Source organism: Lepisma saccharinum, chromosome 2 (genome assembly GCF_977018435.1).
Source record: "Lepisma saccharinum chromosome 2, izLepSacc3.1, whole genome shotgun sequence".
NCBI classification, from domain to species: Eukaryota; Metazoa; Arthropoda; class Insecta; order Zygentoma; family Lepismatidae; genus Lepisma; species Lepisma saccharinum.
In genome coordinates, this window is record NC_139230.1 from 28,985,201 (window position 1) to 29,001,638 (window position 16,438).

Genomic DNA, 16,438 nt, shown 5'->3' on the forward strand with positions numbered 1-16,438 from the left:
ATGCAACTTTTCTAGACCGGAGACGGGAATTATCAATAATAGCCAGATTAACCCACGTTAATGTGTTTCTCTTCTCTAAAGTGTGGTATGTAGCGCAAGTCTTAGAACTTCCCAAACCAAAAGCTGCTGAAATACGGCATATAGCAACACAGTTTATTTGGCAAGGACATGTATCACGGGACGCGTATGAGACAGTGTGTCTACCTGAACACGTTGGAGGACTTAACCTGATGAATGTTGAAATAAAAGCACAGTCACTTCTAATACACCGCAACATAAAACAGTTATTGAGTACAACACGGAACCTGACAGGGCATGTGCTACATTCATACTTACGAGATGTCGAACTTACAGCCCCTGTCTTAGTGCCTAAATTAACCAGTACTCTCAACTATTTTCAAACGACACTGGTGGGACTTATGTATTTACTCATAGCATGCCTACAATTACAAAGTGAAACAATCACGGGCAAATTCTTATATCGAATGCAGTTACAAAGCAGAAAAATTGTAAAGATGACCTTGACCCGTTCAATACCTTCTTACGTGTCTATAAGTGGAGGGAGGTATTGGGTCACACATAATGGTCAAGCTAAGACTTGTTCAGCGTGCGATTCCCAGGAACACTTCTTCAATCAACGCCCCAATCGACAGCGATCATCAGCAAGAGTGGGTGACAATTCGTATGCAGGAAAAGTCCGACCCATCCCGTATAACCTGAACAGCACAGAAGAAGTGATAACCAGTGAGCCTACAATACTCTCAGGTGTAACGACCAAGCAACAAAACAAACCACCTGCATGTGTCAGTGATGAGACAATACAGGGTGCTCCACAAATGTCGACCAGAAAGGAACAAATAACATCAAATTATGAAAGTACTGACAAATTTATGGAGAGTTCAGTGTCAACCAAAGACGAGGATCCCAGTTTGCCGATCACCAACACTTTTAAGGAAAGAGAACCAAGGGAAACACTTGAAGATTCACCAACAACAGATGAAAATTCCTTGCAGATGACTACCAGGGACCAGTCTCCAGCACGTTCATCAGTGCAGATCGCATCATCACCTACAGTGGGGAGGCAGAGACGTAGGAGGAATCGTCAACTCCCTGCTGGTATCGATCCTTGTACCTCTGGAATACTGACCATCTGCGCTAACCGCTGCGCCATGAAGCCATTTACGTGAGATCTCTCATTCTCCGAACCTTGAGTTTCACAACAGTCTGGAAAGCGTAATGATAGAATGTTCGAAGTTCTTGAAAAAAGTTTCTACCATCTTGGACGGTCAGAACACAAGTCATTACCCCAAACCACACCACCACTCAGGCATTTATTTCAAGCTTCGATTCCTGCTCGAGGTATTTGCTTCTCCTTGTGAGTAGCGAACTAGATCTTGTGTAGGGACCTGTTCCACCCTTTTGGTATGAGGTTTGAGGGAGGAAAGTTTTCTTACGTGCAATATTTAGTGTTAGTTATTCGTAGCCATGACTAGCGATTAAGACTACCTTAATCTTCGATGGCTGTGGCCATTTGGCAAGGAATTGGACATTGCTACTTGAGGATTAGTGTAGTCGCCTTGGGCGGAAGGACTCTATGCTCCGTCTGTCTCCAAGTTGTAATCTTTCAAAAGAACAGAACAGAAAATCTGCTATTTCATCTGTCCTTCAATTGGTCCTACACATTAAATGGGAATGGCGATCTGCGTCTACGTATGAAGAACAATAGGATGTTAGTAGACCATGTAATACGCGTACACGATGCAATTTACGTAAACAGCATGGTGATGAGCGTGTTCTTGTCAACCGGTTCTGTAGAGTGGAAATCATCAAATTATCCTATGTTTCAGTTCAAGGAGAATTAGGAACATTTTTCGTTCGATGATGGCACTGTTATCAAATATATTAAAATCTCGCTTTTTTCAAGGAGGTATCCAATCTTTTCCAAAGGGAGGTAACCATCTGTAGTTCCGCAATTTCACGATGTTGGCGCTGGAATCAACTATAACTCTCAACTAATCACAGTTTTATGGTTAAATCTTTTCCAAAGGGAGGTAAATTATCTGTAGTTCAGAATTTCCCTTTGATGGCGCTGGAATAAAATATATTAAAATTACGCTTTTAACATGGAGATATCCAGTCTTTTCCCATTGGACGTAAATAATCTATAGTTCAGCCATTTCCCGATGATGGCACTGGAATCAAATATATTAAAATGACGCTTTTAACACGGAGGTATCAATTTTTTTCTCAAGGGAGGTAAGTAAGTAAGGAGTGCTGGAATCAGGTGTACACTCACTTCACTTAGTACTGAGGCAGTTTTTTTCTATATACAGAATATTTGCAGAAAATACAATTCAACATACAATTGTATCAATATACGCTGTATAAAACACACCTTATTACTAATTTCGTTCACTGTACAAGTATGACAACAGTGCCAATACGAAATGTGTGCATAATGAGCAGTGGGAGATTTATACCACTAGGCCAAACCCAAGTCTACATGGGGGCACACAAAAATGAGAAGAAAAAAATAAAACAACATGTCAAGTCCTTTTACTTGCTCATTTCATGAAAGAAGGCAGAAGGAAGGAGTTTCTAGTGTTTAAATAACTTCTTGCATCATAATCCTATTTTCAGAGGCTACGTAACAGTGCTCGAATATAAAAAATTGATCCTCTAAGAAATGAATGTAAATATTTTGGGTGTGTTCCGAAAGTCTTAACAAAATGAACGAATTTAATGAAGATAACCAGGCTCGTGTACCTGGTGAAACCAATTGTTTTACAAACTTATGGGACACTCCAGACGAAGACGCAGGGGCAGCATTTTATTTAGGGAAACTTTCGTCATGGAGTCCAATGGAAAGCATGTCCTTCTGGCAGAAATAAACTCTACTGCAGACACTGTTACTCATTTTAATCACATTGTAAGAACAGTTAAGGCACGCTCATCTTGTGCATGTTGATTCATATCGTGCTCTGTTAAAATTATAGCACATTTTCTGAACTAGTGTAGTTTGAAGCCATCATGCATGTGTGTTGTCTGCAAGCAGCAGATGATTCTCACCAAACAAACCAGCCTCCTGGCCTGTGCATTTGGTGAATCTCGTTCTTGCAGAAAACGCACGGAAAGAGACTTTTGGGACAGCATAACGAACATCACAAAATGCACGAGAGCACTTATGGGATGGCCAGTTACCATAACTCGTTTAACGCGTTAAACTCGTGAGACTTTCGGAACAGGCCCTTTGAATGCCAACAACTAAAAGTCAAGTGGAGGGATATTGATGGTTGAAATCAACATCATTGTTTCTCAGTATGCTCTCAGTATGGTATGTGTACAGTATTAGTGTTGTGTGGCGAAATGCATGGTGCAAGTGGCACTTATAAACCAAAACAAAGTTTAATTAATAATTTTTAATCAGATGCATCTATATTTCACTGTTTACAAGCAGTGTGCGAATTAATGGGGGGGATGCCAGGAAATTCCCCTCGCAAAAAGTTTTATCCCCGGCAAAATAAAATTATTTTTATCCCTGTCAGGGATGTTTTTATCTCCCTCAAAGAAAATAAGATTGAAACCGTATAGTATACCATTTCTTACAGACACAATTGAAAAAACATTCTTGTCCATTAATGGTCCAGTCAAAGTCATCAAAGATTTTCCTGCCGAAAAGTATGCAGTCTTCTGTATTAAAGAATGAAACCATTCTGGAACTGACCAACCTTACTGAGCCGAGACAATAGAGAGTTCATCACATTCCAGCAGGCTGTTTTCTACGAGGCTTGTCCGGAAAGTAAAGATACAAACACATTTGCACGTTAGAGGAAAAATGTGTACCAAAGTTGGCAACACTGGCAGTAACCATGATCCATACGACGAGGATTGGGAGTGAGTCGACAGTGCTGCGCTGAGCCTGAACATGCGTTGGAAATGGCAGCGGCAATACCGAATCCCGCCAAGTGCAAAGTGCGCACCGTGATCAGGTTTTTGCAGGCACAAGGAAAGCGTCCATCGGAGATCCACCGAGAAATTGTGACTGTGTATGGGAACGTAATGAATCGTCAAAATGTGGCGAAATGGTGCCGTGCCTTCGCAGAAGGTCGACATGATGTTCATGATGAAGAGAGAAGTGGGAGGCCATCCGTGATCACTGACGACCTTCGCAATCGTATTGAAGCAGAGGTGCGTGCGAATAGGCGGGTGACAATTCGAGAATTGTGTCTGATGTTCCCTGACAGTTTGAAAACCACTATTCATGAAGTTGTGAGTGGGTTACGATACAGAAAGTTGTGTGCACGCTGGGTACTAAAACATTTGACTGATGAACACAAAACCAAACAACTGGGATATGCACTGGACTTTCTTACTCGCTACGCAGAAGAGGGAGATGCATTCCTGGACTCCATTGTGACAGGTGATGAAACATGGGTGTTCCACCATACGCCTGAATCCAAGCAGCAGTCTCTGCAGTGGCACCATACCCATTCTCCAAAAACCAAAAAATTGAAAACGTCAATTTCAACCTGCAAGCTGATGGCAACCATTTTCTGGGATCGCTATGGCATCCTGCTGGTGGAATTCATGCCACCTGGAAGAACGATTAATGCTGAAACCTACTGCCAGACTTTGAAACATCTTCGACGTGCAATTCAAAACAAATGGAGAGTCATGTTGTCAAGTGGAATCCACTTTATTCATGACAACGCCCGCCCCCATGCAGCGAATGTCACCAAGGATCTGCTTGAACAGTTTCAATGGGAGGTCCTTCACCATCTGCCATACAGCCCCGACCTTGCACCAAGCGACTGCCACCTGTTCCTCAAGAAAAATCTTGGTGAAAAACACTTTGCCGACGACGATGAAGTCAGGGAAGAAGTCACAACTTGGTTCCAGATGCAGGCGGCGGATTTCTACGCTTCCGGGATACAAAAACTTGTTCCGTGTCTGAACAAAGCCTCTGTATCAATGTATCAAGTGTAACTTTAGTTGCGAGCAATACATTTCTTTTATATCTTATTTTTTGTTTGTATCTTTACTTTCCGGACAAGCCTCGTACTTTTCATGTCATAATGCTGATATTTTACACGTATGAAAGTGTTCACAAGAAATTTTTGGAAAGGTTAGGTGGACACTGAGTTTGAACTTGGCAATAGGTACTTAAACCGAAATCAATAGTTTGCTTAATGGTAACATATACAAATTTGCATAACTATAAAAAAAAACTATCTCCTGAAATGAGATCACAAATATGCCACCGAGTGGACATTCCCACCAAAGCAAAAAGCTTAATTCGTATAGTGGGGCTCAGAAAATGTTGACCAAGCAAAATGTGCCAACATTTGTCTTAAACCTGTAATTCAGAATATGACAGATGGGATTGAGAAACAATATAAATGTATATTAATGTTTGAAAGTTTAGTGGGTATTTATAACGAAGCCACTGATAAATGTTATTTTTTTGTTTTTGATACATTTACATTGCAAGATGCTGTTACAATGAACTTCAAAATCATTACTTGAAGGTACTGTACAAAGAGCCTGTAAAAATCTCAGTATTCTAAAGATACATACAGTGACATATTTTAGCAGGTGTCATGGGGCAAAAATTATTCGGTGGTTATGTTTTCATGGTTCACAGAAATAAAAAGAGTACATGATGCTCAACATACACATTGATAGATGAAGGGGTTGCATCCTCCCACCCCATGAAAAAATAGCCTAGCAAGTGCAAGATAATCATGTTATGTCTTAAGAAAAGTGTACTGTGTATCCTGAAATTGTATAATAATATATTATGCATTACTTATGCATGGTTCAATAATGTTCACAAGTTAATAGTAAAAGTTGAGATCCTCAAGTACAGTAGAATGCACAAATATTTCTCTGTAAGTTGTCCTTGAATCTTCTCTTGCATCCTACATGCTTTTAAGGGCTGGATTTTTAAGTATTCTCATATAGAATTTGATAGCAGCTTGTTTGGAATTTTGTTTCAATTCTTGAAGCTCTCATTGTGCAAATCAAAAGACAATAAGCATGGTAATCAACAATTTTCTTCATAATACAGGGTGTTTCACTCACTCTCAGGCCCTGATTTTTGCTTATAAAAGTCAAACTATCGTTCATAATGTAATGAAATTTGTTTCAGACATACTTTGGTGTATGAGAAGCATGGTGACGTCATTGGAGATGGCGCAACAGTCTCTCTTGTCCATGCATCTGGACGATTCTTCCATTAAATGCCAAAACGAAGTCCATAAAAGCATGCCAGCAACAATTCATGGCACAGTTGGGGGTCCGGAAACCGCCTGCAATGTCTTCCATTCAATATTTGGTGAAGAAACTGGAAACAATGGGAATATTGTTGGATGTGCATGAAGAAGGATGTCCAAACCGCCAGAAGCAATGGTGCAAGAAGTGAAAATCATATTTCTGGCCTCACCAAAGAAGTCGTTGCGTAGACCAGTACAAATAATGAGAGTTTCCACAAGGACATGTCAACGAGCTGCCAAAAAAGCAAAGCTGTATGCATATCATGTTACTGCTGTGCAACAATTGCAACCTCTCGACAAAGTGAAAAGAGTAAGAGGCCATTCCAACACTTGCTGTGATGTCACCATGCTTCTCATACACCAAGGTATGTCTGTAGCAAATTTCCTTACATTATGACCAATAGTTTGATATTTATAAGCAAAAATCAGGAGCCAGGAGCAAGTGAAACACCCTGTATTTATGAATCCCACACCACAGTAATACTGTCAACCTTATTTATATACACAACATACATCACTAACTATAAGCAAAAACACAAAAACGTCACTTCCACATGTTGATGCAGCTTGGAATATGTTGTTCAACATATAAGCAGAAGCATATGTGATATATGCATTCAAACAATAACAATGTAGGGATATTTTCGCAATGCTGATGTTCTCATTTAGACCAGTAAAATAGAACAGATAAATGTTTGTAATATTCCCTATGAAATGATTGTGGGATATTTTTTCAACAATGGCTTTTAATCAATACATACACAAAATGTACTTACATATCCATGAAATGTGAAATGGTTTATTTTCATTCTATATGTAACTACATTTAGTGTATATATTATTCTCTTACAGCATATAAAGTTTCACAGAATATGAATGGCTTTATCTTGAAACAAACCCCTTGGTTATGGTTATTACATGTATCACACTCTTTTGCACACAAAATTGTTATATCTATCTGTGCATATGTGCCATATCACACTGAATATTATCTTGTCAGTTCAAAGTGACAAATACAGTCAACAGCACAGAAAATAGAGGCAAACTGTCCATTACCATGTCCTTTGGTTCTGTTTTCCACAATGTACAGTTCAAGAATAGAAAGAAAAGTACCAATAAGCAGCCTAGCCTAAGTAAAATTCCATTCCTTAAAAACTCCTAGAATGAAGAAAAGAATACAAAATAGTAATGGACAATTTGTTTACTGTTCTCTTTGCCCTGATTGTACTTTCAAAATTCCTAACATTTCCAGATTTTCCAGGGAACCCTTCACTGCAGATCAAATCTGGGACCCCTTGATAACACAATGACAGCATTGTCCATGGGGAAGGAATAAAATGAGTAAAGTGTCATTGAGACAGTTGTTTACGTTCTCTACATACTGTGAAAGTTTATTGGCGATGCAGGGTGACTTTGAATGCTTATATTCTTAAGCAGAATTAAGTAGAGAAATTCAGGGTGCCCGGTTGCTTTGATGCCTGAATTTTCAAATTCCGTGCTAAAAATATATATATATTTAATGTTTCGAGTTTGCTTATGGAAATTTCAATTCTTTTTTTAAAAAAAATTACGAGTCCAGTTTTTTTTAATGTTTGTGTATTTTCTGTATCATTTACTCATTTACATCAATAAATCAGAATAATAATCATGCAATTATAAATATTTTCAAGGTTGCTAGCCAAATTCTAAAATCAGCAAGATATGGTAGAGTCAGCCATATATTAGAATGTACTCCCTCTGTCCCATAATTATAGTCTGGTATGCCAAAATGGTGACTTTTTATTTATGTTCTTTTGGATACTTGATCGGCAAATTTGTATTGATCCTTGAGTAATAACGTTGTATGACTCATTCCCGTGTTTAATTTTCTTCTTCTGTATACACCAATGTCACAGTTTGCCTATGGGACAAATATTATGAGACAACAAACAAAAGTGTACCGGACAATAATTATGGGACAGAGGGAGTATTGTATAGTTATTCATGCTGTTACCAGTTGAGCCTTCTTTAGGAAGGCCACTTCGGTGCAAGAATTACTTGTAATCTATTCTTGCATTAATAAATAAATTAAATGTTTTCAGATCATATATCAAAATGTGTAGCTTCATCTTAGTTGAATTCATGGATTTTCTAGACCATATTTGCCCCTCCCCCCCAGAAAAAAGGCTGGGTCCTAAGAAAAAGGGACTGGTGCCTGAATTTGTTTTCGTTTTTTCTACCCCTGTTCTTAAGGTGTGCAAAGTGCATGAATACTACAAACCAAACCAATCTTCACTGATGATGTAAGTTTGTGTACAAAAATAATTTTGTGCATATTTTATTATAACCCTTAAAGTAATAAACATACTAGCACCACAATATTTCAATTCTAAATCAATAGATGGATTTCCCTTGTTGTATTTTCATTATTATTATACGTCCTTTTCTGCCACTTTTGACTAAGCATGATGATGATTTCCATTTCTGGACAATACTAATGAAGTTCCTTTATAAAAATGTTTCTATCAGAGGGAATTTTAATCGAATCAATCCTAAAGGTGATAATGTTAAAAAATGCAGAAAGAATAGAAAAAATCAGCTTGGTGAATTAATTTATCATGCATCCACTTGTAAATTAATGTAATTAATGTAAAGCTTCACACATGAATAATCATATAGGGTAAGGCAGTGCTATGAATGCATAGAAAATACCAGAGGTTAGCTATATTCATGGCCAGTGTGGATAAGTTCTTCCAAAGACCTTTGTCAAAGATGAAAACGAAGCTGGTATCACTTTCCTTTGACCTTTTTTAATGCGAAGAGCAACAGTCAGCATTCAAGAACTGCACAAGTCATTCGAGAAAGACAACTAGGTCTCTTCCCTCAAATGATCAGTGCATATACTTTGCCGAGTGCCTTGATGGGTGCAGCTGGTTTACATTTGCAACCAATATGAATATTTTATAGTAACTACATTCCACTCTAAGGTATTTAAAGGCATTCAAAAACATGAATATGAGATACCAAAATTATTTTTTAAAAAAAAATCACCGCAAGCACTGATTACTCCTCCTCTCCTAACCACATGATTTTGGTAAACACACACACATACACAGGGTTTTGCTGTGAACCACCAACAAAACTTGACATCGTGTAGAGAACATGAAGGGAAACATTTTTAATACTTTTTTCCTATGTGTATGCAACCAACCGTGCAATACAGATGCATCATTAAGAGACAGATTTCTTTTTCTGACAAATAACATACTGGCATCAAGCACTTACATATCTGTCATATAATACGTATAAGTATAAAAGTATGCAAAGCAAATTATTGATTTATTTTACTTCACTTTATTTTACTTTTGACTAATTGCAAAAATGAGGATGACAGATGATATGATGAAATTGATGAAGGGACACTCACAAAGAACACCCATCTCCAGGCCATGATTCCAAACCCAGGACCCCTGGCATCAGCATGCTGTGCTAATCACTCTGCCATGGAGGTTGACTACAAGGCAATTTAATAGCAACAAAATTAATTGGCAAATTTCCACCTTATTTGCCACTTTATGCTATTAGTTGTCAGTAAATTTTATATCTACACTTTATAGATACTAATAAAACTTATATGTTAGTTCATCTCTAACACAAATAAAGTACCATATTTGCCGGTGTATAAGACACACTTTCTTCCTTTAAAAATAGGACTGAAAAACAGAGTGCATCTTACGCCATTTCGATTACCGGTATCTTCAATTCTGATTTACATGAGGTTTCAAGTTACTCTTCATATAGCTCTGGAGATGAATATGTGGGTTTTGGCGAAGATGATTAAAATGTTAGATTATGTAAGATGTGTGTTGAAAGTAGACCTATAAATTTCTTTATTTTTGAAATACTGTAAATTAATTATAATATTCTGTGATAAAACTTTCTCCTCAAAAATGTGTACAAAAAAAGGGCCGGAAAATAAGGTATATCCCTCCTTTGTGTATTAGCTTAGTGTCGTAACAGGTTCCCCTGATTAGAGAAAAGTAGCAAGCCAAAAGCAATAACCTCCTTCGTCGGCCGTTACTCTCTGAAGCATTCAAAGAATGCTAAGTCAGTATCAAATCTATCTTCCTGGTTGATTGAAAGGAAGTTGCTGATCAACGGGTATCGGAGAGCAATAACCAGGTGGTGGAAGAAAGAATAAGAGAGAGTGTAACGGGAGACTTGGGGTCTTTTGCTTTGGAACGAGGAACAAGAAAGATCGGGGAGTTTGAGCAAGCCTGCATAGCGCAATTCTAATGGTCTTCTCCAAGGAACTCTTCATCATCGAATAGACAAATAGAACCTTCTCTAACCATGTTGATCTAAACTGGAAGATATAAACCCAAATTCTTAGTGTTGTGCCATTTCAAGTGTGAAAAGTAACCTCTCGCCTATTACCATCAAGTTATCTGCCAAGGGCGAGTGCTCACCAGTGAGGATGAATGAATGACGAAGCTACATCACCCAAGCATAATGGTTAGGATTCTGGTAAGATCCCAATGAGCAGCAGTTCGTTACGTGGTAGAGGTGCTGGGATTTTCATTTACTTCACCAGGAAGTAAATGAAAATTGAAAGGATAGGTTCAGCAGTTCGTTACGTGGATTGAGGTGCTGGAATTTTCATTCACTTCAATTTGAAATGAATGAAAATTAAGAATCTAGTACCAGGATTTCAGCCATATATATATATTTTTTAAAATTTATTTACGTTTGCTCAGTTACGCTTAATCAGGATAAGAAAGGATGAAACTCATGAAGAAAATGTTAAAATCATTAACTGTTTACGTACGCATTTAAAATAGAGAATTCATAAGGCGGCACGCATTTTTTTTTTTTTGTAATGTTAGAGGTCAGGAAAAATTATTCTTGTTATGATAAATGTTGAGTTCCAATTGGAGGATGAATTAGCCACCCGCAAAATGTAAAAATACGGAGGAAAAGAAGGTAGGATGTTGTCCTCGGTAGCCACGGGCGAGCACGGAATAGCCCTGCGCCCTAGTTCCGTCGCGGTTATCCGCATCGGGCTGGCGAAGTGGTATCAGGGGCGTCTGTCATTCCGCGTGGCGGAAGGTTTGATGGCGGATTTTAGGGAGGCTCATTCCATCAAGAATGTGGCCGGTCCCGGGACGTCCGTGGACGTTTTTTCATCAATTCGCTCCTGGTAGCGCTGTGGTTCGCTCGCGAACCCGGTACCCTGGCTATGAAAGATCAACCATCTGGAAAATTTTCACCTCTTCCAGGATTTAACTTAATTTTGAACAATGACATTAGAAATTAGACAGTGATTCTGTTTTATTTTTATGTATTTGATTAACTAAATGTTTAATTAAAAGATGGATAATAAGATTATTGCTAAAGACGAAAATAATTTTAGTCTTGATTCTGACTCATTTGCACTATGTATTCACTGAGTCCAGCAGCGAGTATGCTAAGTCAAATTTTGTTGTTGTTGTTTATTAATTAAAGTTCTTAAAAGTTTCAATTTAAATCTTGTTTAAAACTGACCGTAACTTGTAAATGATTTAGAATGCATGAGCTATAGCTGTTAAGATTATAGCAACGAGGATATTAAATTTTAATAAATATAATTTTGGGAACGAACAAGGTCCTGTGGTCGACTCATTTACACTCAAAATGACTGAAGTCTCCTAGCACCTCAAGAAGGGAGCTTAGATTAAGGAGATAGTTGAGGAATTCACGAGTCAATCACATTGCCTTATGTTACCCTAATTAAGCAATAAATTATTTATTATCAAATACATGTTAACATGTGAAGAGATGAAACGCCAATTATATTTCTAGGAAAGTGTAGCAATTATGTCCGCACTGCGCTAAGCGTAATGTAGTAAGCGTGGCGCTACCAATCGTATAGAATATAAACCGCTTGATTAATTAAAAGTTCTAGTTTAGGAATAATAGGTGTTTTAGTGGCATTCATAAATAGGCCTTAGTGACGTCAAAGAGATTATACACATGATACATATGATATATATTTATGCTTAAAGCACCTCAGTTAGGCAAAGCCAACTTAATAGGATAGCTAGAAAAGGATTAAGAGAGCAGTATACATGGTGCGGATGTTTCTCACATGTTAACAGAATTTTTTTTTTTTGTGGATTATTTATATTTTTTTTCTCCTCAGCTATTGTATTCATAGCTTAATATCCCTGTTTAGTTTTTTTATAGCTTTAAATTTTAAATATTTAAACTTCATGTGTTACATTTTAAACCTTAAAATATAAACATCGCAATTATATTTTAAGTTACGGCATTCACTAATATTAAACAGGTCCTACACGACTCAAGTGTGCATAAAAAAAAGTTTTTTTAAAGGCATTAGTTTATTAATTTATTTAAATGTTATAATATGCGATAATATTTTTTAAGCGGTATAATTTATACTACGTAGTATAGTCATCACATTACTAAAATTATAGTTTTATTAATATAAGAAGGATTACCTTCATACTAGCCAAGTTTTGTATCTAGCGCAAAGTTATTGAGAATATTTATTTTTTATGTGAATATGTATACATAGATGATAAGATTTTATTGCGCCCAAATAAGTATTTTCCTTTAGATATTGGATCCGGACCAATTCTTGGAAATCCATTTTGCTATCGCAGAATGTTTATGGTTAAACCACTAAAGGTTTTAGTTTTAAGCTTTGCTACAATAATATGCTAAGCATATTTTAGAATGAATAGAGAGAATGATTACGTTCTCCAATTTTAGTGATGTTAGTATTCAAATGCATTTAAATATCGCATAAGTAATAATTATTATTTTAGTTTAGGTAGTCAAGAGTGAATTAGTGTTATTGTTCATCACCAGTTTGACTGATCTTTTAAGCAATTATAAATAAAGATAACATTTGAGATTAAATTAGATAATTTTGTAGTAATTTTAAAATATGATAAGTCCATAAATAGTGATTAAAATAAGGGATAAATAAAGTATATTAGTTAAATAAACTCAGCAGATAAATAGTGCTTTGTAAGAATTTATTACTGAACCCCCATTGTATTTCCATGTAAAGTTTATTAGCTTTTATTTTCGCTGGCATTTTTCCGAGTTGTTGTTTTGCGCAAGCACAGGGAAGCATCCAAGACTTGCAACCGCTTGTTGTATGCCCGTTAAACCCCTCCCATCTTTTTGCCACGTTTGCATTTCAAGGTTCTTGGCATTCAGTTTAGCCCAGCCTAGTTTACTAAATCTTGTCCGTAGTAAGTTATAGTAACGTCAACATGTACGCGTCATGCGGCGCTTCAGCGAATCATAGAGTTCCATTTCCTTCTTCCTTTCCCTCGTCAAGTAGTATTTTTTTCCGCTGCCAGCTTCGAAGTGGCAGAAAGTTTCTGCTCGTAATACGAAACGCAACCTTGTAAGAATTTCGAATACCTGCAGTTAACACATTCCTTTCTCCACGCTGAAGCTCTCCCGAGTACTTTCAGCACGTTTAGAACTTAGCATTGGAAATGTCAACGAAAACTTTAGACTATGCATATTTTTCTGAGCCAGTGGCGTTCATTCATTAAATTTTCAAGGGACAAGTCACGAGTTAAGGATATAGCCGTTAGATATTTTATTTAACGATAGAATTTATTGTTAACAACATTAGGGATATTTTAGCCTAAATAGATAAAATTTTACCATAAACGCATTTATGCACTTAGGTTAATTTCAATAATTAGATTTATTTTAAGTATTTTTTTAAACAACTTGCAAGACAGTTAGATTAATCGATATGTATTATCACATGTATTTGGACCAGCAGTGAACCGTCACAAATAGGCACCGTGACTAATTGTTATGATGTTTTAAAGATCACAAATTAGCACCTTTAGGCATGTCACTAAATACATTCACTTTTAAGGTATACTCATCTTTATATTGACAACAAGATATTTCTCATAGCACAAGGGAAAACAATGTAATAGTTTCGATAAATTTAACAAATATTTCATATGGTCTCTTTATGAATTCTCACATAAATGTGACAAAACTAATTCATTATAAGCTTTCACATATATTTTATTATTCTAATACTTATTAGTCCTTTTTTAATTTCCATTTTCATAGTAATTTATAAATGTTCACACAAGGTATGGCACGGCATTGGAATTTTGTTATTTGTGTTAATAAGTCTAGATGAACACCCTTTTCCTCATTTCCCGTCTACGAAATTATATTTTATCCTTTACCTAAGTCTGTCTATTCATTACACCAGTCAAAAGTTCTCAACAGGAGAAGGATTTTCCCAGCGTATTGGGAATCAACATGCAGCAGTTTGGCCCATCACCAGCGAGGAGAACGGGTTTCAAACCCGAATCCGCACACATCCCGATGGTTTATCTCCCCAGGAAAACTGCATGCAACAGCCATGTGAGCAGGCACTTTAACTCCACTTCACATTCCCCAACTTCATCAACGGAAGATTCCCGCAATTCCTTCCCTTTTGTTCACGACGAAAATCGGCGGAGTTACCAAGTTCCAGGAACAAAATTCTCAACAATTCTCCACACGAAGAAAATCCCCACAATGGACTAAGTTTTACAGTCCCCTTCCCCAATCACTGTTCCAGTATAGGAAGAAACGAAGAATAAGAAGAAAAGAAGAATAAGAAGAAAAGAAGAATAAGAAAATGAAAACAGAAGAAAGCAGAAGAGTGTGTTCCAGAAAGTGCGTTGACCTGTCCCAATTAAGGTCACATTACGCCATCAAACAGTGCAATTTACATGTCTCAGATTATCTTACGTATAATGCATTAAATATTTACAAGCCTATGTCGATAAGTAATTCAAAAGCCACAGAAGAGGAAACTAATCTGCAATGAACCTTAGTTTCACAAACTTCATACCCATTGTTCCAGAATTTCAATACATGACCCCTCATAAAATGGTCATGTCAACGCTTCTAGAAGTGCATCGATGTGATATAGTTAACAAATCACATCCAATTATACACGTTTTCATGCAAGACAGTTTTGAAAAGTAATTTTCCAGTATGTGAAACCTTCCTTCAATGATTAGTGCATAGGAGTGTACTAAGTGAGAAAACATCAGGAATTGTTCACTTCTCAACAATTAAAACCAATACGTTGCTGACCAAGGCAGTTTATTAAGATAAAACACTTAACACGTAACGTTTCGACCCTGTATCAGGGTCTTCCTCAGACGAAGAACTAATTTAGTTCTTCGTCTGAGGAAGACCCTGATACAGGGTCGAAACGTTACGTGTTAAGTGTTTTATCTTAATAAACTGCCTTGGTCAGCAACGTATTGGTTTTAATATGGAAAAAACAAGGCTTAATTATATTACAATTCTCAACAATGTATATTAACAGTGCATTTGATCCAGTTTAAGTGAACATGCAGCACGACAACATTTATATTTTGAAAGTGCTTACCAGTTTCATTGACCATTTTCTCTTCTTCTTCCTTAGTTTTTAGAAAGAAAATGTTGCAACGGAAATCAGTGTGTGCAAAATTTTTAACATAGATTGTGTTTCACTGGAAGTATCATCCACAAGAGTACGTGTGTGTTTTCTGGATACAATTCAAATCATACTTACTTCGGTACTTCCAGTTAGTGTCTCAGCGATCCCAGGAACCTTTGTGATCAACGAACTATAGTGACACAACACTTTCTGCGAACATGTGTGCTTTATAAAACTAACCAGTGTAGATTGCACTCGTCACATTGTTTCAATGTTATGAAATACAGTTCTTCACAACACGTAATTGTGTAAACAGGCCGTTTGCCTTCGGCGCGCCATCCCCAAACACATGCGACATTGAAATTCTTGGAGACAGTCACGTGACTAGTGGCCATCTTTGTGTACCTAGCAACGCCCTCGAATTATGTCCACCTTTGTGTATCAAGTGATAGCCACGGCGGCCATTACAACATAGATGTTGGGCTCCGCCCTTCAGTGATTATGACACCGACAGACTGCTTACGTGCAGACTACATTGCTTACGCTAACCAAAACATTTTTTTATCTCTTCGAAAAACACGTGTGTTTGTTTTGCTTACCTTGTTTTTACGGCCAAGTACAGTTAAGACTTATCACATTACTTATGGCCTGTTACCGCATAGGCACTTGATATAATCATACAATTTTAATTTCGTTAATTTTCGGG

The 16,438-nt window shown here is 37.2% G+C and overlaps 1 protein-coding gene across 1 annotated transcript; it reads left to right on the forward strand.

Moving 5' to 3' along the window:
* Positions 1-4,059: 4,059 nt before the first annotated feature.
* On the forward strand, positions 4,060-14,695 carry LOC145981558 (histone-lysine N-methyltransferase SETMAR-like). The gene is made up of 2 exons (XM_083114889.1): positions 4,060-4,676; positions 14,524-14,695. Exons 1-2 carry the CDS (start codon positions 4,060-4,062, stop codon positions 14,693-14,695), a joined length of 789 nt encoding a protein of 262 aa, XP_082971015.1.
* Positions 14,696-16,438: the final 1,743 nt, after the last annotated feature.